The following is a 27,930-nucleotide window of genomic DNA, read 5'->3' on the forward strand; positions in this document are numbered from 1 at the left end:
TGTTACCTTAGATTGTAAACGGTCATGGTCAAAACATATAGATTCAATGGTTGTAAACATTGGGAGAGGTCTGTCTGTAATAAAGAGATGGTCTGCTTTTTTGACACCACATTCCAAAAAGCAAGTTCTGCAGGCTCTAGTTTTGTCTAATCTTGATTATTGTCCAGTCGTGTGGTCCAGTGTTGCAAGGGAAAAAATTGTTAAGCTGCAGCTGGCCAAGAACAGAGCGTCATGTCGTGTTCTTCACTGAAATCAGAGGGCTGATATAAATACTATGCATGCCAGTCTTTCTTGGCTAAGAGTTGTCGAGAGACTGATTGCATCCCTTCTTTTTTATAAGAAACATTAATGTGTTGAAAATCCCAAATTGTTTGCATAGTCAACTTACACACAGCTCTGACACATACACGTACCCCACCAGACATGCCACCAGGGGTCTTTTCACAGTCCTCAAATTCAAGAAAGCGTACAGTTTTATACAGAGCCATTATTGCATGGAACTCCATTTCATCTCATATTGCTCAAATAAATGGCAAACCTGGTTTAAAAAAAATAGATAAAGCAACACCTCACGGCACAACGCGGCTCCCCTATTTGACCAATATAGGTTGTGTGTATGCATTGATATGTAGGCTACGTATGTAGTTCTGTCCTTGAGCTGTTCTTGTCTATTAATGTTCTGTATTATGTCATGTTTCATGTTTTGTGTGGACCACAGGAAGAGTAGCTGCTGCTTTTGCAACAGCAAATGGGGATCCTAATAAAACACCAAATACCCTTTCACTTTTTCCAAATTTTGTTACGTTACAGCCATATTCTACAATGGATTAAATCAAATGTTTTGCTCGTTAATCTACACACTATACCCAATAATGACAAAGTAAAAACAGGTTGACATTTCTTTTGCAAGTATAATACAATTTTAAAACAGAAATACCTTATTTACGTAAGTTATGAGACTCAATATTGAGCTCAAGTGCATCCTGTTTCCATTGACCATCCTTGAGATGTTTCACATGACAGCCCATTTGGAGTTTGCCAAAAGGCACCTAAAGGACTCTCAGACCATGAGAAACAAATTCTCTGGTCTGATGAAACCAAGATTGAACACTTTGGCCTGAATGCCAAACGTCTGAAACCTGACACCATCCCTACGCTGATCCATGGTGGTGACAGCATCATGCTGTGTGGATGCTTTCAGAGCTAGGGACTGGGAGAATAGTCAGGATCGAGGGAAAGATGAATGGAGCAAAGTACAGAGAGATTCTTAATGAAAACCTGCTCCATAGCGCTCAGGACCTCAAACTGGGGCGAAGGTTCACCTTCCAACAGGACAACGACCCTAAGCACATAGCAAAGACAACACAGGGGTGGCTTCAGGACAAGTCTCGGAATGTCCTTGAGTGGCCCAGCCAGAGCCCGGGCTTGAAACCGATCAAACATCTCTGGAGAGACCTGAAAACAGCTGTGCAGCGACACTCCCCATCAAACCTTACAGAGCTTGAGAGGATCTGCAGAGATGAATGGGAGAAACTCCCCAAATACAGTTGTGCCAAGCTTGTAGCATCATACCCAAGAAGACCCAAGGCTGTAATCACTGCCAAAGGTGCTGCAACAAAGAACTAGCAAAGTGTCTGAATACTTATGTAAATATAATTTTTCAGATTTTTTTATTTTGAATACATGTGCACAAATGTAGAAAAACATGTTTTTGCTTTGTCATTATTGAGTATTGTGTGTAGATTGATGATAATTATCTTCTTTTTTTAATCCATTTAAATGTGGAAAAAGTCAAGGGGTCTGAATACTTTCTGATTGCACTGTACCTACAGTAAGTTTTCCCTCTCTTAGGTTTTGACGTTTTGAGAGAGAAATGCTTCTCTGGCAGGTCTAAAAAGAATCTTGCATAACCAACAGTCATTCACAGTCAACTTTAAAGATGCTAAGTGCTACATTGGCTTCAGAGATCCACAGGTCCCTCAGAACCTCTATTATATTTCCAGAGTGGATGGGGGAAGGAGGGAAGGAATTGGCTTGAAGTAATATTTATATCAAAGAGCTCATTAACAGAAAGCATAATTCCAGGAAACCCATAAGACACATATTGCCATATTTAAAACCAATATGGGGGTAAGTGACTGTGAGTCTCAACCATGCAAGGTTATTTATATCCCCTTAAAGTCAGATGAGTTGAATCCTCTCTGTCTAAGAGTAAGAAGTGGTTTCCTCTCTTTGGAGCTGCTGATTTGTCAGGATCTGGCACGTCCTATGAGGTCATGGGGACCAAATATTAAAGGAAGTAAGAAAGGAAGTGGAGCTTCATCACTTCCTGTCATTACCCTAGTCATACGTGCGATGAGACACAGTCTGTCCGTTGTCGCTCGGGTTGCTGTGATGTGATGACCCGTCACACAGACATACCCTCGCTCTCTCCCTAACCTTAGAACCCTCTGTTTGGAACCGCTCAGCATGGGAGTGATGCTTCACAATAACAGAGTGAGCAGAGTGAGCGTGCTCCACAGCGACTGCTGTGACTTTGACCCTGGGAGGTCATTATTTCCAACACATCTGAATAACTGAGGATACCCGGGCTAGGCCGCTGCGAGAAACTCTGCTCTGAAGGTGTGGAGTAGAAGTAGAATAGTTCTTTATGAACCATTATTTAATGTGATATTTGGGGGTCATTGTGTTTTATTTGGAATTGGTTGAAGTCACAGGCCTAAATAGTTGCTGTGACTAAAATAGTATGCTGTGTAGTGTTCTCTATTATTGTTAGAGGTGCTGTCAGTGTTAGTTTGAGGTCAGTTACAGACTACTCTCATTATATCATCCCCCTGGTATCTTGGTGCTGTGTGTGATGCTATGATGACTTCATTTTAATAAGGGGAACATTGGGTTTGCAACTCTGATAGCCTTGTCAACCACTTAAGACTATAGCTTTTTGGATCTCTTTCATCTGTGTTTGGACATTTCCATAGTTACATCACAGAATAAGTACTGTAAGTCTCAGTGTCAGACCCAATATATCTGTATAGGGGACACCCCCCCCCCCCACTCCCAAAAATTATATGGTTATAAATTGGAATATTATCCAAAGTGATCCACTTAAACATTGTTTTCCTCCAAAAAGTTGGATTTGAATTCCAAGTCAATTATGTTTTTGTGGCATAAAGAACAAATTTGACTGTATGTTAATTTTTTTTATTAGGCCCATGTAGACTGTTTAAACAAGCTGACTCTCATTTGGAGCCATACGCAAAGTTATTAAATCCTCTTATTATTCATTCATTTTGCTATTATAATGAATAGGTTATTTGGACTAAATAAGAAACCAAAACTCGCTGGATTGCTGGCTTGCAAGTTCATGTTAATGGTACATCCATCATATCTTCCAAAAACACATTTTAGTCACACTCTTTAATCCATCTTAGTGCAAATTCCTGAAAATGTCAAGTGCAGCAACTTAATAAAAAAATGCAAGAATAGGCAGCAAATGCAAAAATATCACTGAACACACCCCAGGGAGAATCTCAATTGCATACTCCTCGTGTCCTTTCACCTCGCCTCATCAAAACTCACAGGGTATTGAGAAGGAGGCGAGGAGAGAGGATGTGAGGAGTATACAATTGAGATTCTTCTCCAATTGCCTCTTCACTGTATGAAAGGTTGGTGTACAGTATCCTGGCCTGGAACAATACAGTACAGTGCTACATTTACCTCAGAAAGAACAAACAAGGACACGATGAGGTGACATGATGTTAAAGGTTATTCAAATATAGGCTTAACAGATCAAAGGTCAAAAAGACAAAAAACATCTCCATTTGTATGGTTTGCAATACAATTCTCTCAATTCTGAATCAGAAAAGAGCAGGTTTTTTTCCCCCCACAAGTTGCATTGTTAACTGGGGTGGAAAACATTCTCCTGACTGGCTTCTTGAGTGTAATTCATCATGATTTTCCCTGCCTGAAACGGACCTGTTGGCATCATAGAGTAATACTATTCTTTGAAGAGCATATTCAACCACAAGCAAGCACATCTCCAACATCACAAGATGGCTGCCAACAATATGTCAGAGTGCTGAAAAAAAGAGCACTGGGAACTCATCCCCGGGGTATTGCCATTGCCAGAGTCTTTGTGTACAACAGCCATCTAGCATGCTCCATTAGTAGTTGCATTGTCTCTGTCCCTGGATTTTGTTGTCGGGGCTGTTGTCACAGATGAGAGCCCCTGTAGCTATGGTACATATGAGTCCTGTTGACATGAAGTCTTGAGGCCATTGATTGACTTGATGAACACTGTCTTGGTAATGGGATTCAGAGCCTCTGGGCAGGCTTCAATGTTCTGTTCTGAGTGGTTTTACCAGTCATGTCAATCTTTAAGTGGATATAAGAGCATTTATTGGTCAAATGGTACATTACCTGAAGCACATAATGTGTGCTTAAACGTGTAAAGCCTTTGTCTCAGGTCTTCTATTATTATTAGAGAATCTGAGACAAAGGTCTTACAACAGAAGAACCTTTAATTGTGAAGACAAAAGCCACTCAGATGGCATGTAATACGTGTTTTATTCCCATACTGTAACAATCTGGTTGCCACTTCTGTATTCCATTTCTGTACAGTCTTTGCCAGACATGACTGATGTCGTTGTTTAAAGGGTGTGGTGGACTGACTATCTGCTTGTTTGGTGGCTCTCACACCATTCAGTGGTTTCTACTGTTGACTTTGTGGGTAGAGCTCATGGGTAAACATGTCTACATTGAAAACACAACCAGATGCTCCACCACTGAATGACATACAACCTATTCACGTAGGAGTTCGCTTCTTGACTCACGCAAGGAGGAGAACATAATGGAAGTGTAAATTGTCTCCGCTGACCTCAGGTTTTTTTGAATGTCAGTAAGGATCAGTTGTGAAATGGTAAATATGCTTTTCTGATTACACTCAGTTGGTGTTGTTTCCTTTGAGTTGTTACATCAATGTCCCTTCTGTGTCCCACCCCAGTCTTCATCCTCATACCCCTTCATTATAGATACTGTATAGTTTCATCCTCAGATAAAATACAGATTTAGTATGTTCTCAGGAAAGATAGGATTATTGTCAGTGTTAGACAACCAGAGAGATCAAAAAGAATAAATGGACCAAAAACGAAGGCAAAAGTATGTAAAATAGTACAATGGGTTAGCAGGAAATAAGGGCACCAGTGGAGGCTCCTCTGAGGAGGAAGGGGAGGACAGAGGTGTATTCATTCTGTTGAAAAACGTTTTTTTAACATAACGAAATGAGATGAATTTGTTAGAAACTGAATTTGTTCATCCTCCACAGTGAATTTAATAAAAAATAATGAAACATTAAATAATTATCCTTTTTAGATCAAACTATACTAAATATATTCACGTCACCAAATACCTGAATAAAACAGACTTGGAGTTCTCCTCTGGGTACATTGGCTTCAATACAAAACCTAGGAGGCTCATGTTTCTCAGCCCCTTCCATAAACGTATACAGTAATTATGACAGCACCTATCAGAGCTCTTGTTTCATGAACTGACATGTTGTCCACCCAATCAAAGGATCAAAGAATAAATCTAGTACTGAAACCATAAACTATAGCTAGCTAGTACTGAAGTGCATGAAATGTGTTGAGTAGTTGACTCAAAGGGAGAGAAAGACAATAGTTGAACAGTTTTAAAATAAATACATTTTTTCAGAAATAAAGGAGAAGCAAGAAGAGAGAGAGAGAGAGAGAGAGACTATATATGGATTATAGAGGTATATTTAGTTAATTTTTTTTTCACTTCACTTTCACTTTCACTTAATTAGCTAGTGTATGCACATAGCTAGTTTAGCATACTCAAACACCTGGCTCAAACAGAGAGGGATGCTATGTTAGCTATCTGGCTATGGCTATCCAACACTGAAACTCTTCCAAGTCAAGGTAAGCTTTTGGTTTTATTAATTTATTGCCACCAGGGCCCACTGGTGTAACTGCTAAACTGGTTGCTGACTGTACACTGCACTGCATGATTGTAGCGGGTTTATACTACATCATTAGTTATAGTAGCTATGTTGACTATGACGTTAGCAAATATGGTGACAACGATGTAGGCTGTGTGTAGCAGTTAGCGGTTAAGATGGTTTGGCTTGGAAAGGTTTTTTCACCTGGTCACAGACAGCTGATGTGTTGTGCAATGAGGTCCACATGTGAAGGGAAAAGGTGAGAGGAGGAGAGCTTGTAGATGCGAAAAAGAATACAACGAGCAAAGTGATTTTGCTGTTTGTATGTGGCTGCTATGAAAGTGAACTGTGTTTGCGTGTGATCAGAGGTGTATTCATTCTGTTGAAAAAAGTTTTTTAACATAACGAAATGAGGATAAACATACCTGAATTTCTCCAATAGAAACTGAATTTGTTCAATACACCCTAGATCAGCTGGAGTGTGCAAGGCAGTATTGAATGTGTCACTGTCTGTCACCTTGATTACAAAAAAATATCTCTACGTTGTAAACTTTCATTCATAGTCTAGGTTGTAGCAACCTCGTGATGGGTATAGGGAAAATTTGAGTATCATGTAGTAGCCTAAACTTATCAATGTAACATTGAGCTGGGTGAATGGAATATGAATGATAGTCATCTAATATGTTTAAATAATCGTACTCCCTCATCTTAAATGGCACCGACCGCCACTGAAGTGCACTCACTCACAGACACATTATGATAGGTCATGCTAAGCTGCTGGGTATCCCTGCCCTATATTGTTGAGGAGAGAGAAATATACACACTCTTTGGTGGTTGGCTGGCCAAGTTCTCTCCCGTCACCCGCTCCTCCGCTCTCTCCACTGGTGGTTCCGCATCCGCGCAAGACCATGGTGTTCCTGCCTCCGGAGCTCTGCCGATCTGCGGCCAAACAAAGGTTCATTCGTCAACCGGCACTGACGGAAACAGGATCCCGTCAGATAACCTCCAGGCTCTGCTCCCGCACGACCCCAGCCCCTTGTCCAGTCCTCTGGCTTGAATTCCATGACATTCCCTGCTTCTTGAGGCAGTGCCAACCCTGTAGGTCAGTGGTGCCAACACTATTGGCAACAAACAAAGGCCATTAAAAATATAGACAATGATACCATCGATTGGCATTCACAGCTTCCAGACAAGAGTTAAGAGACAGGAAGATGGACTGCCAGACACTGGGTGCCAACCAGGGGAGGTGTTGGCATGGTCCCCAACTGAAGGGCCACCAGGGAGAGAGGGGAAACAGGGGACCAGATGGGTTTAGAGAAAGAAGACAGAGCCTTTAGGTATGAGCACAGTGCAGCCTGAGGACCCAGCATATGGAGAGAGGAGATGAGAGAACAGAACAGAGGGACAGAGTGACAGAGCCAAGCTACACACATAGAGCATGGATGAGATGTGGAAACTGCTCGACAGAGGTGAACAGACAACTGAAAAGACTACATGAGGCTCACTGTTTGTGACTTGGTAGGCAGGTTTTCATTTAAAAATTTCACTAGCAAAGGTTCTGGACTCTGGTGACCCATCACATCGTAGAAGCTTCGTGAAGTGTCTCCATCACATGTTCTGTTTATAGCAATCAACTTCAAATTAGCACCTCCAGTTTAGGCCACAGGAAGTGTAGGTAATCACAAGAAGAAAATCACATTAAAGACCGATCATACTTGGTCCTCTAGTGTAAAGTGATTGCTACTTAAAGAGCTCAACAGAACAATGTTTCACCTCACTAGACATGCTTATATTCATGCCGTTCTAGAGTATACCTCAAGTGTCTCATGCAATTACAGTCAAGCTGTACTCTAATGTTTAAAAGGGAAATATGCTCTCAGTACAGTCAGAACAATATACAAAACATAATTCCTGCTCTCTAGCTCAGACCAAATGTCTGATTCAATTATGACTGAATTAAACAATGGAAAGAACAACATGCCTGAGGTTTTAGTCAGTATTCACATTCCAAAACAAAGTGTTTACTTGACTATGATTTTCTCTGTACAGGGAATTGTGTAACATGTCACAAACATGTCACTTGTGCTGGGTTGAAAGACAAACTGTATTTGACTGGATATGACAATTCAGAGGATGGAGACAGTTGAAAATATTTCCATTATATTTCTGATTAACATGACTTTATTTTTGTAATGTATACAAAGGGAGTCAGGAAACAGGTGCAGAAGGTGAGTTTAATAATAGTCATCATCATCATCATTGTCGTGACGTTGTATTAGTTAATGTGACGACTGATGTTCAACGAATTATTAAACGTTTCTAATTGCGTGATTAACTGAATCAAGCAATTATTAAACGTTTCTAATTGCGTGATTAACTGAATCAAGCAATTATTAACTCATTAACCTGGGGCACCATGGAAAAGGTTGTTTTTATTGAGTTTCTATTTCCCAAATTAACTCAAAGAATATCATTAACCAGTTACCTCTACAATCTCGTTCTGAACGTCGTATAGTCCGTGAATCTGCATGGACCCGGGTCTCACCAATGAGTTCGTACCACACCAATCTTAGTTGAATATTTATTTACTAGAAAGCTAAAATGATGATAGAAGATACACATAGACAAAACACATTATAGGTTATTGATTAGAACTTAACGGGCCAACACACTATGGCGCATGTTACCCAAAATGGGCATTTCAAAGAGAGAGAGAAAAAAGAAAGTACACGAGAGAAATATACATTTGGGTGAATTTGTCAGCTATGCTATTCTAACCCTAACCTTGCCCCAAACTGCCGCTCTTATGGGTCAGAATATAATGATGTAATTACGTGGGGAAGATCTCTGAGAATTCTCTGCGTGGACCATTCAGGGGACCGTTCAGGCTGCTCGATGATGCACTTCTCCGGCGCAACTTTCTGGTCGTCCTCACAATGTCAGTGTCCTTTTGGCTTAGGAGTCTGTTCCCTCACCCTTGCTCTGGAAGGGGTCTTCTGAGGACAGACAGCTCTGTAGCTCAGAGCTCACAGCATAGGAATGAAACCTTTTATATACCACGATTTGCTGGGATTGGATGCTAGGGGGTCCGGCTTGAATTCACCAAATCACCTGCTTAGACACAGCTACTCATCCGTAGCTTGGGTAGAAAAATATTTATATGTCTTCAAACTTGTGTTGCGTTCTGGGTTCGTTGACTTTTTAGACCTTGGCTGCAGCTTGGGTCACGTAGTCTCCTCTGTAAATTCTTTACTCACAGGTTTTATACCCTCGTGTCAGAAGTGGGCGTAACTGCCTTTAGGGCAATTCCAAGTTAAGAACAAGGTCTAGGTTTTTCTCAAATCCAATTTTAGACAACTAACTTCACACATAACTTCAAACATTCCCTTTGATTTGGACATTTTCCACACAACGTATATATAATGTATAAACATCAAACATATACTAGGAAAACTCTTCACGTTACAATGTTTTCGTAATAATGTCATCTATTAACCTTTAATAACAAAACAAAAATGACATACATTTTCATATTCTATCTATCGTCATGACCACCATTGTGGTTGACGGAAACCATTGTTCCAAAGTCCCTTTATTTCATGTTTAATGTTCTGAGGCTGGTTCTCCATAGTAACAGAACAAAGGAATTTGTCTGTGGCCTGAGATTTACCAGGGGTGTGAGGGGTCATAAAACCCCCACATCTTCAGACCCCTAGATCTCTCCTCCTCTGTTGGGGTTGAGAGATAACTGTAACCTGACCTAATCAGGACAGTCATGACATCATCATCATCATCATGGATGGAGCCACATACTGAACGTAACCAAAACCAATACTGCCTGATGGCTGAGGCTTACTGAGGCCTATATAGCCTCAGTAGTGATGGTGATGAAGTCCAGGTGTGCTTAACAATGTGGAGCAGATTGGGGGAATGGGGGAGCAGGAGTAGAGGTGACATTTTTTTAAGACCAACTACCTGCCATGCACTTTTAAAGCTCTTAACACTGAGCAACTGGTATCTTTAAAGTCAACAATTGTTTGTAATCTATTATTGTATTAAATATTCTTCAAACAGACAGTTGAGAAGGTTGGGGATAGCAGAGGTGTAATGCCCATAGGGGGCACAAGGCTACGTGCCCCCTCAGATTTGTCCTGTTAAAGAAAATGACACAAAAAAGTGTTTGTTTTTGTTGTTTTTCTGTAATATTACTAGTCATCTAGCAATTTCATGAAGTTGTCTTTCGCTAGTCCAGTTAGGTTCCCAGTCTGCCAGCCTAGCTACCAAGAAGTCATTTCAGGCTAGCTTGTCTAACTATCTTAAAAGCTTAGACACACGATAATGTGTTGGAGGAAACACCGTGCACCTGGCAACCATGGCAGCTTGCACTGCACGCTGCCCGCCACAGGAGTCGCTAGTGCGCAATGGGACAAGGAAATCCCTGCCCGCCAAACCACTGCGCCACTCAGGAGGCCAGTCTTGGCACGTCTGAACAGTGTCGGCAGTCAATCTCTTTTGTGTTCACACAGCAAAGATCTTGGAAGTACTCCAAACCAGAAGTTGGCAGTAGCTTTGTTTGTCAATGCATCTCCGTGATTATTGCTTATGGTCTAGATTCCAATCTACCTCCGCTAATGTTACTATTTTGTTAAAAGCTCTTGTTAATACTAGCCAGAGGGCCACAGCTAGATAACTACCTAGCAAGATGATGAAGAAACCATTTAATTCAATCTTCATAATCCCATAGTGCCAGTGCCACCCCATAGCCAAATGTTTAGCTAGCTACCTAATGTTAGCATATTCGTTAGCTAGCACAACATAGCTAGCTAGCTAAGAACACTGCACTAACTCAGCAGCTAAACCAGGCAGCTGTTTTATGGAAACTAGCTAATCCATTGTGATTAAAAGTCCATAAGAGTCTATATCTAATTGACATCATTAAAAAATCCCCATCAAAATCTGTCAGTTTAAGCATCTGCCTATGCCTGTCTTCAAGGTATATTCTTGGAGGTGCTTGATACCATGGGGAGAACCCAATTGAAAATGCCTTCAAGGAAAGTTATTGTTCTAGAAGCCATAATAATTATTTGATGAATCATACCTCAAAGGAACAGCTACACGTTGATGGGAAAATGATCCAAACACGGGCACAGACGTCAGTTCAATGTCTATTTTTTATATGCGTTTGGTTGAGTTTGAGTGAATTTCACGTGAAATCAACATAAAATGTTACCATGTCATTGGATTTATGTTCAAAGTTTGGTGAAAAAGAGACAACATTTCCTTATGTTGATGACAGTTTTCTATGCTGATTCAATATCATTACATGGAAACAATGTTGATTCAACCAGTTTATGCCCAGTAGGAATTCTCTCATGGGCAAAAACAACAACATATTCCACTGGAGGGATTTAGTATGTCAACACGCTAGCATCTATTGACATAATTGTAAAACAAAGAACATGGCTCAGAATGTGCTGCTGTGGTAAAACTCAAATAAATAGGAACATGTTTGGATAAATAACTTAACATGTTTTCTTTTACACATTTTGTTTGCTGGACTTACCTGTAAGATGTCTCGTGCTCTGCAGGGAGTGCCAGTTACAATTGACAGAGGGGGTGATGAGTTATGGAGAAGTTTCCACCTGAGAAGCAAAAGATAAAATATTAGATGTTGGGCACTGGCAGTGGAGCAATCAATGCTTATTGCTTACAGTAAATGTTACGTATTAGAGCACCCTCAACAGGCCAGAGAAAAAAGTAGAGCCTCTGCCTATACAAAGAGGTTTCCTGTAATTGAAGGTCATGTTGTAATCCTATGGACTTCAATGTATGGAAATGACTCATAGATTAACTGTGTTTCAAATTGCAATTGCAGCCATTGCTATACAATTCTAATGAACCAATTAACCTCAGCAGTTTCCACATTGTGTCAAAGCAAACCAAACAATTGGATGCATGCCAATTGAAAATTGCTTTGAATTGATTCCTATTTTGCTTTTATGATCTTTATTCATTCATTTTAAAATAATGAGGTCCATTGTCACATGGGTTGAGTGTTTTGTTTAATGTGTACTCTCTCTGTCTTTCTCTTCTGATATATCAGGCCTATTTCCTATCTTACTTACTTTTACCAATACTTTGGAGGTTATCAATGAAATCTAAATGCAGGCCCATCATATCAGGAATTAAACCCAGACACAGACTATTGGTTCAGTTAATCGCAACAGAATCTCCAGAGCTAATATTCTGGGTTTTATTCTTAGCTGATTGATGTGTGTTAATACTGCAATCCTATCAGCCATGGAGAGATGTACTGTGTTATCTGCTTAATTTCCTGTAGCTTTTACAGCCATCTATTTTCTAATTGCCTGGAATAGCAAATCCATTCCAGTGACTATCGGGTATATGACTAACTGGTTTTCAAACCATCTTTCCATCTGAATATTATTGACCTTTGAAAAATGACCCATGACAGAAAGACATAGATTTTTAACATCTCTCCAAATACCTTTTGTATTCTCATACATTTCATGTTAACGCAGTTTTACCCTGTGTGTGTTCTGACGAACTGGTGACAGCCATTAATGTCACACTCCTATCCAGTGTAATGGATGACACATGTTCCTCCTTCATGAATACATCCATGTGGGGTTTTTCATTCCCCAGCAACAAGCCAGACTAGTCATTTCCCCGTCATGCCTCACGGATCCCAAATGAGCCTATCAAAATAATTACAACAGGTATGGGCCTAAAGAGAGCTGTTGAGTGAGAGGTTAGATAAGACATCACTCAGTCAAAAGCACATCTGCTGTTCTGAGGGGATTTTTCTCCCACAGCATGGAAAAACACTGAACTGATAACTGGTTGCCTTTCAAAAGAAAGGTCCAGAAGGAAAGTATTTTCCAACTTTCTGTTAGATCTAGACATGGTTTTTCCAATTCATGTAATCTCTCTACATGCTTAGAGACAGGGGCCTACAGTTCTGTTGTATATTATCAGAGTCACTGAAGCATCATCATTTTGCACTACTGAGCTTCAATTCAAAGGTGTGCAAATGCAGCTGTCATTAATAATATGAAACCAGTACATGGTTATTTAGCATAAAGATTAAGCTTGCATGTAGGAGCAATGGGACTTACTAGAACCCACCAAGTGCTCCAGAATGCTCACAGCATTTTGGAATCTTTTTACAAGCTCTTTCTTAGCTGAATCCCTAAAAAAATAAATCATAGCAACAGCACCTGCTAGGCAACTCCATCCATCGTTGTGTAAAATGTGCTGAGACGTTAGTCTTGAGCTTCAACAGCCTTCTCTGACTGCCTCCCTCATCTGTGTGTTCCAGAGTGTTAAATGTCGGTCAGTGTGAGACGAGAGAACTTACTCATTTGAAATAAAAAGCGATCAACTGGCTAAAAAGGGAATGTGCTGGAATGTTTAGAAATACTTCAAGGCATGCTGCTGTAGGCCCTACTACAACATAAACTCAGCAGAAAAAGAAACGTCAATTTTTCAAGACTCTGTCTTTCAAAGATAATTCGTAAAAATCCAAATAACTTCACAGATCTTCATTGTAACACTGTTTCCCATGCTTGTTTAATGAACCATAAACAATTCATGAACATGCAACTGTGGAACGGTTGTTAAGATACTAACAGATTACAGACGGTAGGCAATTAAGGTCACAATTAAGAAAACTTAGGACACCAAAGAGGCCGTTCTACTGACTCTGAAAAACACCAAAATAAAGATGCCCGGGGCTCCTTCTCATCTGCATGAACATGCCTTAGGCATGCCGCAAGGAGGCATGAGGACTGCAGATGTGGCCAGGGCAATAAATTGCAATGTCCGTACTGTGAGACGCCTAAGACAGCGCTACAGGGAGACAGGACGGACAGATGATCGTCCTCGCAGTGGCAGACCACATGTAACAACACCTGCACAGGATCTGTACATCCGAACATCCCACCTGCGGGACAGGTACAGGATGGCAACAACAACTGCCCGAGTTACACCAGGAAAGCACAATCCCACCATTAGTGCTCAGACTGTCCGGAAATAGGCTGAGAGAGGCTGGATTGAGGGCTTGTAGGTCTGTTGTATGGCAGGTCCTCACCAGAAATCACTGGCAACAATGTCGCCTATGGGCACAAACCCAGTGTCGCTGGACCAGACAGGACTGGCAAAAAGTGCTCTTCACTGACGAAGCGTGGTTTTGTCTCACCAGGGGTCATGGTCAGATTTGCGTTTATCGTCAAAGGAATGAGCGTTACACCGAGGCCTGTTCTCTGGAGCGGGATCAATTTGGAGGTGTAGGGTCCGTCATGGTCTTGTAACGGCTTTCGTCTGGTGGAAGAGAAGCGGACCAAAATGCAGCGTGGTATTTTTGAGACATGTTTAATGACGATGAAAACGAACAATACAAAAACAACAAACGGACCGTGAAAACCTATACAGCCTATCTGGTGACAACAAACACAGAGACAGCAACAATCACCCACGAAACACTCAAAGAATATGGCTGCCTAAATATGGTTCACAATCAGAGACAACGATAAACACCTGCCTCTGATTGAGAACCACTCCAGACAGCCATAGACTATGCTAGACACCTCCAAGACAAAACACACCACAATAAACCCATGTCACACCCCGGCCTGACCAAATAAATGCAGACAAACACAATATATTTCGACCAGGGCGTGACAGAACCCCCCTAAGGTGCGGACTCCCGGACGCACATCAAAACAATAGGGGAGGGTCCGGGTGGGCGTCTGTCCATGGTGGCGGCTCCGGCGCGTGATGTGGACCCCACTCTATCAATGTCTTAGTCCCCCCTCCTCGCATCCTAGGATAGTCCACCCTCGCCGCCGACCATGGCCTAGTAGTCCTCACCCAGAACCCCACTGGACTGAGGGGCAGCTCGGGACTGTCCGGGAACTTGCAGGTGCCTTGGTGGAAGAGTAGGGTAACATCTCACAGCAAGAACTGGCAAATCTGGTGCAGTCCATGAGGAGGAGATGCACTGCAGTACTTAATGCAGCTGGTGGCCACACCAGATACTGACTGTTACTTTTGATTTTGACCCCCCCTTGTTCGGGGACGCATTATTAGTCACATGTCTGTGGAACTTGTTCAGTTTATGTCTCAGTTGTTGAATCTTGTTATGTTCATACAAATATTTACACATGTTAAGTTTGCTGAAAATAAATGCAGTTGACAGTGAGATGACTTTTTTTATGAGTTTATATGAGCAGTCAGGAATATGTTTAATTTCAAGCAATTAAAAAAAAGTTTTATGAAGATTCTTTAATAGTTACAGATTGTAAAGCATCTTTTGGGGTGCAGTGAGTTTCACACCTCCTGCGAAACACCTAGTTTAATGACAGCCAATTTACAAACACCATCTTTTTATCACTCCATTGAGCTGAATAAAGGTACAAAAGCATCTTGCTGCTGCGATTTAGGCTTTAACGGTGACATTCAGCAAAGGCCAATAAAGTGTAATTGTGTGAACAGAGAGACGTAATAAGCGGAACATTTTCACCACATACTCTCTTGCATGCAGTTTGCCTGGTGTTCAGCTGATAAGTCTCAAATGGAAATTATACTGAGCTTATATACAGTTGAAGTCTGAAGTTTGCATACACTTAGGTTGGAGTCATTAAAACTTGATTTTCAACCACTCCACAAATTTCTTGCTAACAAACTGTAGTTTTGGCAAGTCGGTTAGGACATCTACTAATTTTTCCAACAATTGTTTAAAGGCAGAATATTTCACTTATAATTCACTGTATCACAATTCCAGTGGGTCAGAAATGTACATACACTAAGTTGACTGTGCCTTTAAACAGCTTGGAAAATTCCAGAAAATGATGTCATGGCTTTAGAAGTTTCTGATGGGCTAATTGACATAATTTGAGTCAATTGGAGATGTACCTGTGGATGTATTTCAAGGCCTACCTTCAAATTCACTGCCTCTTTGCTTGACATCATGGGAAAATCAAAAGAAATCAGCCAAGACCTCAGAAAAGAACATTGTAGACCTCCACAAGTCTGGTTCATCCATAGGAGCAATTTCCAAACGACTGAAGGTACCACGTTCATCTATACAAACAATAGTGCGCAAGTATAAACACCATGGGACCACACAGCCGTCATACCACTCAGGAAGGGGACGCGTTCTGTTTCCAAGAGATAAACGTACTTTGCGAAAATTGTAAGTCAATCCCAGAACAACAGCAAAGGACCCTGTGAAGATGCTGGAGGAAACAGGTACAAAAGTATCTATATCCACAGTAAAACGAGTCCTATATTGACATAACCTGAAAGGCCACTCAGCAAGGAAGAAGCCACTGCTCCAAAACCGCCATAAAAAAAACAGACTACGGTTTGCAACTGCACATGGGGACAAAGAAGGGGAGGACCATCCTCCTCAGTGAATTTCATAAAAATAGTGAAACATTAAAAAAGTTGTCCTTTTTGGATAAAATTATACTAAATATATTCACCAAATAATTTAATTAAAAAGCACTGCTTTGCAATTAAGGTCTACAGTAGCCTCAACAGCACTCTGTCGGGTAGCACCATGGTGTAGCCGGAGGGCAGCTAGTTTCCGTCCTCCATTAACTTCAATACAAAACTTTGGAGGCTCATGAATCTAGTACTGAAAGCATAAACTACAGCGAGCTACAGTATCACTGCAGTGCATAAAATGTGGTGAGTAGTTGACTCAAAGACAGAGAAAGACAATAGTTTAACAGTCTTGAACAAATTAATTTCTTGAAACAATTAAAGAAAATTAAGAGAGAGGGAGCTAGCTAGCTATAATTCATTGTATTTTTTTTCACTTTCTCACTTTCACGTAGCTAGCTACTTCGCTAGCAAATGCAGCTAGCTGGTTTAGCCTACTCAAAAACCAGGCTCAAACAGTGAGGGATGCCATGTTAGCTAGCTGGCTATGGCTATCCAACACTGGAACTTTTCCAAGTAAAGGTAAGCTTTTGGTTTTATTAAATTATTGCTACCAGGGCCCGCCAGTGTAACTGCTAAACTGCTTGCTGTCTGTACACTGCACTGCATGATTGTAGCGGGTTTATACTACCGCGTTAGTTATTGTAGCTATGGTGACAATTACGTTAGCAAATATGGTGACAATTATGTAGGCGGTGTATAGAGGTTAGCGGTTATGATATGAAGGTTTGGCTTCGAAAGGTTTTTTAGCCTGGTCACAGACAGCTGATGTGTTGTGCACTGAAGTACACAAGCGAAGGGAAAAGGTGAGGAGGAGAGTGAGTAGATGCAAGAAGGAATTAACGAGCAAAGTGATCCTGCTCTTTGTATGTGGCTGCTATGAAAGTGAACTGGGTTTGCATGTGATCAGGGGTGTATTCATTCAGCCGATTCTGTTGAAAGCATTTCTTAAAAGAAAGCAAACGGATCAAAACTGGGATAAACATGTTTATTTTTTTCCAATAGAAACTCTCGTTTGCAACTGTTGAACTAATGATTACACCTTAGATCACCTAGATGCAGGCAAGAGTGTGCATGGCAGTATTGAATGTGTCACTGTCTGTCACCTTGATTATTCCTAATTTTCTCTGGACCTGTGCATCTACGTTGTAAACTTTAATTCATAGGCTAGGTTGTAGCAACCTCATGGCTGGTTTAGGGAACATTTTAGTATCATGTAACCTAAACATATAGATGTTTAATTTAGGGGGGTGGAATATGACAGTCATCCAATATGCTTTAATAGAAATAAGTCTTACTGAAACATGATTTAATTACCTTCAAATTACCTATAATTTTCATTCTCAAAGTTGATAAAAACCTCACAGGAAACATTCAGGGGACCATAGTAAAATGTTCTCAGAACTGTCCAGCAACCTAAACATTTACATTCTGTCATGCATAGGTGTAATAGGTGGCAGGGAAGTCAGGCGCAGGAGAGTAAAATGGAGTGTAAAATGGAGTCTTTTAATAAAGTTCACGGAGTATGCTCCATAACACTAAATGTACATAAACAAACAAACATGGGTACGAGGACCCGACGCGCACCTATACAACAATCACACTACACTGACAATAAAACAATCTCTGACAAAGACATATGAGGGGAAACAGAGGGTTAAATACACAACAGGTAATGAATGGGATTGAAAACAGTTGTGTGGGAAGACAAGACAAAACCAATGGAAAATGAAAAAAGGATCAATGATGGCTAGAAGACCGGTGACATCGAACGCCGAGCACTGCCCGAACAAGGAGAGGCAACGACTTCGGCAGAAGTCGTGACACATTCCCAGAACAGAGATTCCCAGAATTTTCACTTCCATTCTCCGAATGTTTAAAAACTTTCTGTTTTACCGGTCAGGAATCTTACAAATGTTTCTACTACATATTCATCATTCCCAGAACCAACCCAACATCGACATATGTGAAAATGGCGCATTTCTATGTTTTTTTTGTAAAAAAGATAGAGGAAGATAAGTGTTTCCAATGACATCATTAACCAAACAGCACACAATTAGTAGGCAATTTAACTGTAAAACATAGAAACGCACACATTTTCACATATGTTGACATGGGTGGTGCTGGAGTTGATGAACATTTAAAAAACGGCCCTTTAATGCTTTGTTTCCAGAACCAATGGGGAGCAAAAAATGTACATTCCCACAACTTCCAAGGAACCAAATGTGCTAGCTGGGTTTCCTCAAACAGAAAGCTGCAGCAGACTGAATGTTAAAGTTGGCTGAGCTCCTATAGGGACCTATAGAGACCTATAGGTCCACAGTGAAGACTTATGCTCCTCAGAGTGACAACCTGTCAGGTTAATTGTCCATGGGGACGCTCTGAGATAAGAGAGAGCACTGACCCCCAGCGTGACTCCTGGCTTTAATGACAATGCCCCTGCTGTGGAGGGGGCCAGCGTCAAGGTTATGGGGTTAATCTGGACAGGCCAGTCACAGATTGGTTACCCCTCTCCATCTCTCTCTCTCTCTCTCTCACTCCCCTGTCTCTCTATCTCTCCTGTCTCTGTCCTCAGTGGAACCTCTTTCACCTAATAATGACCATTACTCCATAACATCGTGACCCCTCTGACACAGAGGGAGGAGACCAGCCTTTCAATTAACTTCCAACTCTTCAGCGGCAAAATGACAAGCAAGTTAATTTCACAGTGCAGCTGGTTATGGTTTCAGAGGACGTGGGGGACAGGGTGAGGGGTTAGAGGTCAGCTTTGGCATCATGCAGCAGTTTTGTTTCAGTTTACTTCATATCAAGCTCTTGATATCTGTTATAAACGTTCTTGCACAATGTGAATAATATTCTCAGATGCAGATGGCTTAATCTTCCAGGCTGATGTAACAGTATAACTTTAGTCCGTCCCAGCGCCGGGCTCGAATCAGGGACCCTCTGCACACATAGACAACTGACACATACTAAGCATTGTTACCCATCGCTCCACAAAAGCCGCGGCCCTTGCAGAGCAAGGGGAACCACTACTTCAAGGTCTCAGAGCGAGTGACGTCACCGATTGAAACGCTATTAGCGTGCACCACCGCTAACTAGCTTGCCATTTCACATCGGTTACACTGAGTTAGAATAGAAAGGAAAAATATGTCCTGTTTTTTATTAATAAAAAAAAAATGTTTTACCCCCTTTTGTTTCCCCAGTTTCATGGTATCCAATTTGTAGTAGTTACAGTCTTGTCTCATCGCTGCAACTCCCGTACGTACTCGGGAGAGGCAAAGGTCCAGAGCCGTGCATCCTCCGAAACACAACCCAACTGCACTGCGTCTTGACACAACGCACATCCAACCCGGAAGCCAGCCGCACCAATGTGTCGGAGGAAGCACCATACACCTGGTGACCTGGTCAGTGTGCACTGCCCCCAGCCCGACACAGGAGTCGCTAGTGCGCGATGAGACAAGGATATCCTTGCTGGCCAAACCCTCCCTAACCCATTTACCTCCCGGTCACAGCCGGCTGCGACATAGCCTGGGCTCGAACCCAGAACCTCTGGTGGCACAGGTAGCACTTAGACCACTGCGCCACCCAGGAGTTCGGGTCATTGTCCTGTTGAAAATCAAATGATAGTCCCACAAAGTGAAAACCAGATAGGATGGCATATCGCTGCAGAATGCTTTGGTAGCCATGCTGGTTAAGTGTGCCTTGAATTCTAAATAAATCACTGACAGTGTCACCAGCAAAGCACCCCCACACCATCACACCTCCTCCTCCATGCTTCACGGTGGGAACCACACACGTGGAGATCATCCGTTCACCTACTCTGCGTCTCACAAAGACACAGCGGTTGGAACCAAAAATCTCAAATTTGGACCATAGGACAGATTTCCACTGTTCTAATGTCCATTGCTCATGTTTCTTGGCCCAAGGATGTCTCTTCTTCTTATTGGTGTCCTTTAGTAGTGGTTTCATTGCAGCAATTCGACCATGAATGTCTTAATAATGCAGTCTTCTCTGAACAGTTGATGTTGAAATGTGTCTGTACTTGATCTCTGTGAAGCATTTATTTGGGCTGCAATCTGAGGTGCAGTTATTCTAATGAACTTATCCTCTGCAGCAGAGGTAACTCTGGGTCTTCCTATCCTGTGGCGGTCCTCATGAGAGCCAGTTTCATAATAGCGCTTGAAGATTTATGCGACTGCACTTGAAGAACAAACATTTGTTCTCAACAGACTGGTCCACAGAACGTTTACACTCAAATAAATACATTGAGGGAGTTTGAGTAACGGGCGTGAACGGCTAAAAGTGGTGAGAGACCGCCCTTCTCAAATCAGAACGTTCCAAAGTTAATGTTAACCCGGTTCATTAATCAAATGCCCTCATTAGCACAGCAACCTCTATATTTTACCTTTATTTAACTAGGCAGGTCAGTTAAGAACAAATTTGTATTTACAATGACAGTCTACCCCGGCCAAATCCTAATCTGCACGACACTGGGCGCCACCCTATGGTACTCCCAATCATGGACAGTTGTGATACAACTGGAATCGAACCAGGGTCAGTAGGTACACCTCTAGCACTGCTGCACCACTCAGGAGATACACTGCTCTTCAGGTACAAAGCTCTCATCTGAATGGGAGTTTGAGGATTATTTTATATATTATACAGTTTAGCCACTAATTACAGTGCCACTAGAAACACTGACGAAAACTTTCACATTCATTTTTGTCTGAAACTCTCCTTAGAATTGCCTTTGCTGGCATCAATCTGTAGGTACATGCTGCCACTCATGGATAGGGCTATAACGACATCTAGTGTGCAAACATGATTCTGCATTTTTATGTGATTTCTTTTTTTCAACCTTGTTACGTCAAGCCATTTATGTTGCTCGTAGGTTCCGTCATTTATCCACGTAAGCGCGCATGTGCACAACGAAAGGCGAAGCAGATAGATGGCATTCGAGCTAAAGTTAGGTCAAGGATAAACACAGATAAGACCTATTGATCTTTTCAACGTATTTTATTGATTCATGTTTGCAAGAAGGGGATATTCTTCAAAGAAATTTTATTAAGGTAAATATATTACATTTATTGTCAGAGCCTAAACTACTATAAATCGGCCAACGTAGAGCTAGCTAGCACGTTAGCTGTGTGGTCTTGCCCCTCAGGAAATTTGTTTTTACTTTCGATATTCATAGTTTGCTCGTCAATAGCTATCAGACGGAGTCATAGGATGATGATAGGATATATTGAGAATCAGATGATGTTAGAGAGCACTTTCCGAGAAGGAGGTATTATGCTGTTTTCTGACGCTCGGGTGGTTTAGGGACAGTCGTAAAAGTGCAATATTTTACCTTTTTTTAAGCAGGCAAGTCAGTCAAGAACAAATTCTTATTTTCAATGACGGTCTGGGAACTGCCTGTTCAGGGGCAGAACGACAGATTTGTACCTTGTCAGCTCGGAGGTTTGAACTCGCAACCTTCTGGTTGCTAGTCCAACGCTCCAACCACTAGGCTACCCTGCCGCCCCAAATATTGGGGATTGAATGTAAACAAAATATACGTTTTTACATTCCCTTTCAGGAGGGTTAGCCCTTATATGCAGATTACACACTACATAGGGCCTCATTTTAATTACTTAGCTCTAACTACTAAGAGTGCTATATTTGACCCATTTTTAAAATGTATTTAACCTTCATTTAACTAGGTAAGTCAGTTAAGAACAAATTCTTATTTGCAATGACGGCCTATCGAGGAACACTGGGTAACTGCTTTGTTCAGGGGCAGAACGACAGATTTTTACCTTGTCAGCTCTAACCACTAGGCTACCTGCCGTCCCTATGTAAACTGAAAATAAATGTATTGCAGTTTAGCGAGCTGGGGTGTATTCATTAGTTGGATTCTGTTGCAAAACATTTGGTCTGTTGGGAAACATAGCTGAAAGAAGGTGGAAGGAACCATGTGGACTTCACTCCACTTTAGAGCATGGAAGAATTAATAATTTATAGTTGTGAAGCTTGTGCCAAACACTTTAAAGACTATTCAGATTGGAATGGTCAGGAAACCATACAGTACATACTGTCTTTGCCATAACATTAAAATGAACTACAAATTCCATTTAAGAACCCAACTTCTTTTACGTCATGTTGCAAGAGCATTTGGAGTAAACCGTTTCTGTTGCAAAACATTTTGCAACAGAATCTGACCAATGAATACACCACAGCTCACTTTTTAGTTAGCTAACATTAGCTAGCTAGCTAACATTCCCTACAGTCCTGCTGTACCCTGTTATGTAATGTTGTGGCAGCTATGTCGTCTGAAATAGTTGTCAATGAGCACTAAGTGACGGTACTACGGGGTAAGGTAGCTACAGGATATTCTGAATTGTGATTCAAATTATTTGTAGCCAGCTAGTTAGCCTGTTGGCAGTCAACTGCTGTTAGTTTTGAGATATTTAGCTTGATGATAATCAGTTTATGCACCCACTTTCAGTGTTTTGTGTCTAATGAGATTTATCTCAATGAGATTTATGCAGTTGGTTAATTTATTACTTTGTCTTTTGCAGTTTTGCAAGTGAATAACAGAAGAGGGAGAGGCCCAACAGGATGACCAGTGTAAGTCTATTTGACATAGACTTCGAGATTTGATCAGAATCCAATGTCACACACACACACTTAATGCTTGTGTCGTGTGTGTCCTGATGGGGATGTTCCTTCTCTGTTCCTCAGGTGCTCTGTAGCAGAGCCAGGCTGGTGACTTACCTGCCAGGGCTTCATGTACTGGTCCGGCGGATTGCTGGAACCAACCAGAGAACATTCTCTGGTGCTGGATCATCTGGCTCTGATGAGCCTCGTGTAGCCATCACACCACCTGACCTTGGTAAGTGCAGACCTCTAATCACAATGATGATACTGAAGTTGCCTGAATGTGAACGTCATATACCAACTGTCTGTCATTCAGAAGGTGTGTGAATCAATTGGCTCAATAATTGGATCAACTTCTTGTTAAATTATGTCTCATTGTCAGGACCCAGGACAGTTTGGCCAGATGATAGTATGGGTCCGTTCGGGCCTCAGGACCAGCGCTTCCAACTGCCAGGTAACTCAGGCTTTGACTGCCACCTGGAAGGCACAGCAGAACAGAAGATTAATGTCCCAGTCCGCCGGACAGTCCCCGACGTGCTGACGGCTCCCTCCAGCGGCGAGAGGCATGAGTTCATTCTTGCCCAATTTGTCGGCGAGTTCCAAGTAAGTGTGGTTGGTTTCACAATTGACATACATTTCTTCTGTTGATAATGAATGCATATTATGCAGCGTAATATTCAGGGATGTTTTTGGTTTTCTGAGCAACGTTCCATGATTGTTTGTCTTAGGGGAAAGAGGCTGATCCCCAGGAACAAATAGTCAACAGAGCAGAACAGTACTTTGATAACTCCAATGTAGAGTGTGCGATACAGTCTTGCCCTGAGCTGCTGAAGAAAGGTATATATATATATGATTGTTTTCCTTTCACCAAACAGATATAGCCCTATGTGAGCAGTCTTACTTTCTGTAAAAATGCACAACATACAGTGCATTCAGAAAGTATTCAGACCCATTCCCCACATATTATCCTCATTCTAAAATTGATTAAATGCATGTTTTTCCTCCTCAATCTACACACAATACCCCATAATGACAAAGCAAAAACAGTTTTTAGAAATGATTGAAAATGGATTAAAACAGATACCTTATTTACATAAGTATTCAGACCCTTTGCCCTGAGACTCGAAATTGTGCTCAGGTGCATCCTGTTTCCATTGATCATTCTTGATGTTTCTTCAACTTGATTGGAGTCCACCTGTGGTAAATTCAATTGATTGAAAATGTTTTGGAAAGGCACACACCTGACTATATAAGATCCCACAGTTGACAGAGCATGTCAGAGCAAAAACGAGCCATGAGGTCAAAGGAATTGTCCGTAGAGCTCCGAGATAGTATTTTATTAAGGCACAGATCTGTGGAAGGGTACCAAAAAATGTCAGCAGCATTGAAGGTCCCCAAGAACAGTGGCCTCTGTCATCCTTAAATTGAAGACATTTGGAACCACCAAGACTCTTCCTAGAGCTGGCATCCCGGCCAAACTGAGCAATCGGGAGAGAAGGGCCTTAGTCAGGGAGGTGACCAAGAACCCGATGATCATTTTGACAGTTTCCAGAACGACAACCATCTGCAGCACTCCACCAATCAGGCCTTTATGGTTGAGTGGCCAGACCTCAATTAAAGGCACATTCCAGCCCGCTTGGAGTTTGCCAAAAGGCACCTAAAGGGCTCTGACCATAAAAACAAGATTGTCTAGTCTAATGAAGCCAAGATTGAACTCTTTGGCCTGAATGCCAAACGCCATGTCTGGAAGAAACCTGGCAATGGTGGTGGCAGCATCATACTGTGGGGATGTTTTTCAGAGGCAGGGACTGGGAGACTAGTCAGGATCGAGGGAAAGATGAACGGAGCAAAGTACAGAGAGATCCTTGATGAAAACCTGCTCCAGAGCGCTCAGGACTTCAGACTGGGGCGAAGATTTACCTTCCAACAGGACAACAACCCTAAGCACACAGCCAAGACAATGCAGGAGTGGCTTCGGGACAAGTCTCCGAATGTCCTTGAGTGGCCCAGCCAGAGCCCGAACTTGAACCCGATCAAACATCTCTGGAGAGACCTGAAAATACTTGTGCGGAGGCGCTATCCATCCAACCTGACAGAGCTTGAGAGGATCTGCAGAGAAGAATTTGAAAAACTCCGAAAATACAGCTGTGCAAGATGTGGAAAAAGTCTCGGGGTCTGAATACTTTCCAAATGCACTGTAAAAGCAGACACTGATCATGCTACACACAATATCTGGCACATTGTTAAACTTTCAAACTTGTTGATATACTTTGTCTATGTGTTTACTATGTCCACATCGTAAATGGGGAATGGATAGGGAAAAAGAGGTGAAAGCGTTTACTTACCTCTTCATGTGTTTGTGAGATTGATGTTGAGATTCTACATGTATCCAGCAGAGGGGGCTCAAACACTAAAGGAATGTACATCATGTATGAGCATAATAACTCTTGGTGTGATGGTCATGTATAGTTTTTGACCATGCATGTTCTCCCCATGTGTTTGCAGATTTTGAGTCAATGTTCCCTGAGGCCCCTAACAACGGCATGACGGTTGTCACGGTGACCCAGAAGACTCAGAACGACATGACAGCGTGGTGTGAGGAGGTGGACAAAGAGAGGGAGTTGATGCTAGACAAAGTGAGTTGGTGTCACAACACCGTGGGTAGTTTTACCCATAGCATATGAACAACATGAACTGTCTATCAGAACCACTGAAGAAAAGTCTGACCCTTTTTTCCCCCCCTTTGTTTCTTCTTTTTTTTAACTGTCTGAAGTTGTAAGGAGTTATGAGTTGCTGGTGTATGGCACATGTATACTTTAACCCAGTCTGTTTTCCTCTGAGAACCACATTTAAGGAATTGAAAGGATTCAACTGTACATATTCTTTCAGACTCAATGCCTTTAAATATTAGCAAGTACCTATTCTGTTTATGATAATGGGGTTGTGCATTACATATTCCCAATCCCAGCATTACAATAGAAGACTTCTGTTAGTAGTCTTGAGTGTGTGTGAGGGCATTGCGTGTTAGAGCAGGGCTTGTTTGTGACATTGTGCGTTATTCACCGTCTGGTTAACATGCCCTTGGTTGAGAATCGCTCTAATTGTACCGCTGACCCCCTTGACTGCACTCATTTACTACACCCTGACACGCACCCTCCTCTCCCATCCCAGCAATAGGCTAGATCTCTACAACAGCATTTGTTGCGTGTTGCCATCTTTGATGGTGACATGATTACCAATAACAATGTGTTTGAACAGATGGTCTCTTTTGTATCTGAAAAAATATATATACATATAGCAAGCAGGAACCTCCACACGTTTGCAGTTAACAACACAATCAGAATGTTGGTCACTATTACACATGTTTGTATCAGTACAAAAGTGGAACGCTTGAATGGAAAATAAAAATCTAATCAATTGTCGAAGGTAAATTTGTTGTTGCGTTGTTCTGTTGCAGTTTGTTGCCGGTGCCAAGGAAATCTGTTATGCCCTGAGGACAGAAGGCTTCTGGGCTGACTTCATAGACCCGTCCTCAGGCCTGGCAGTAAGAAGTGACTAAAATGGCTGCTTAAGGATTAGTACTATGCTACAGGAATAGTTATTTCTGTAATATTTTATGAACAGTACAAACAGTTGTGAGACAGGGATGGCAGTTGTGTGGTCTTCTTAACGATTTTAAATGGATTTATATTTGTTCAACTTAAATCTTTCAAAACAAGCAGCATTCGGATCTTTTCCCATGTGTTTGTTTCCTCCAGTTCTTTGGGTCGTACACCAACAACACACTGTTTGAGACCGACGAGAGGTACCGTAACCTGGGCTTCAGCATCGAGGACTTGGGCTGCTGCAAAGTCATCCGCCATGCATTGTGGGGGACGCATGTTTTTGTGGGGACAGTTTTCACCAGCGCACCTCCCCATAGCCTTATCATGAAGAAACTGCAAGGGAACTAAACCTGAATGATGGGAGAGTGTCTGGTATGTGGTTGCTATTAAACTTTGACGTGTCAAGGCTCTTTACACAGCCCTTAACTACTATTTGCTTTTTCTTTGTACTTCACATTTGTATAGAAACCTTCAAAATAGTATGGTACACCAATATTGTGAAATACCCACAACCATGATCCCTGACAGTTTAACCATGATAATATATTTATTTTCAGCATCTTTATCTGTTCCTTTAGTGTATTGTGGTTGGCCTGATTGAAAGGGGTCTCTCTTGCAAAATAGATTTTATCTCAATGAGATTTAGCTGTATAAATAAAAGTTCAATTGAATGTGAAATAGAAGGTGGATGAAAAATCCACTCACATTGTCTTTGGGTATTTTTTTCTTTTCATGATGGGGTAAGTGACACTGCTTCTTCAAAGTCCAATATCTTGGACTTGACTGCTGACATATAAAATATATTGTGACTGTATTAACAATGGACAAAATACAGTTTGAGTGGATTTCCCCATTAAGGGTGGATTGATTCTGCCCAGATGAGATTTTCATAGTAGAATCAATCCTGCAGCTAGATAAGAAAAACATGGGGACCTGCTGCTGCCCTTGACTTGGGTTGATAAACTCCCATTTTTATCAAAAGGTAAGAATTGAGCTTTTCTGATGTCGTGAGGTTAATCTCAAGAGCTCTTATTTGATCCGCGTTGCCTTCAGAATAGAGACCTCATGTCTTGTTCACAGGTCCTGAGATCCAGTTCACCCTTGAATATTGTACTTGTGACCGTAATCAATGCACTTGTCTAGAAGAGAGGGGCAGCACTTGTCTCTGTCACTTTACAAGATGAGCTGTTTTTAAAAGGGTCTGTGATTCTTGTGGCAACTTTTGTCCTGAGGTCCACACATTAAATGCAATAAAACACA

The 27,930-nt window shown here is 41.6% G+C and overlaps 1 protein-coding gene across 2 annotated transcripts; it reads left to right on the plus strand.

Moving 5' to 3' along the window:
* Positions 1-5,915: 5,915 nt before the first annotated feature.
* mmadhcb (metabolism of cobalamin associated Db) lies at positions 5,916-27,930 on the plus strand. 2 transcript variants are annotated; one of them, XM_064944582.1, is made up of 8 exons: positions 5,916-5,936; positions 22,987-23,035; positions 23,150-23,300; positions 23,448-23,668; positions 23,794-23,902; positions 25,571-25,701; positions 26,523-26,609; positions 26,824-27,930. In XM_064944582.1, exons 2-8 carry the CDS (start codon positions 23,027-23,029, stop codon positions 27,016-27,018), a joined length of 903 nt encoding a protein of 300 aa, XP_064800654.1. In that variant the 5' UTR covers positions 5,916-5,936; positions 22,987-23,026; the 3' UTR covers positions 27,019-27,930. The 2 variants fall into 2 exon arrangements, with proteins under 2 accessions (XP_064800654.1, XP_064800653.1); XM_064944581.1 differs by lacking the exon at positions 5,916-5,936 and adding an exon at positions 21,332-21,495.

This window comes from Oncorhynchus masou, chromosome 29 (genome assembly GCF_036934945.1).
Source record: "Oncorhynchus masou masou isolate Uvic2021 chromosome 29, UVic_Omas_1.1, whole genome shotgun sequence".
NCBI lineage: Eukaryota > Metazoa > Chordata > Actinopteri > Salmoniformes > Salmonidae > Oncorhynchus > Oncorhynchus masou.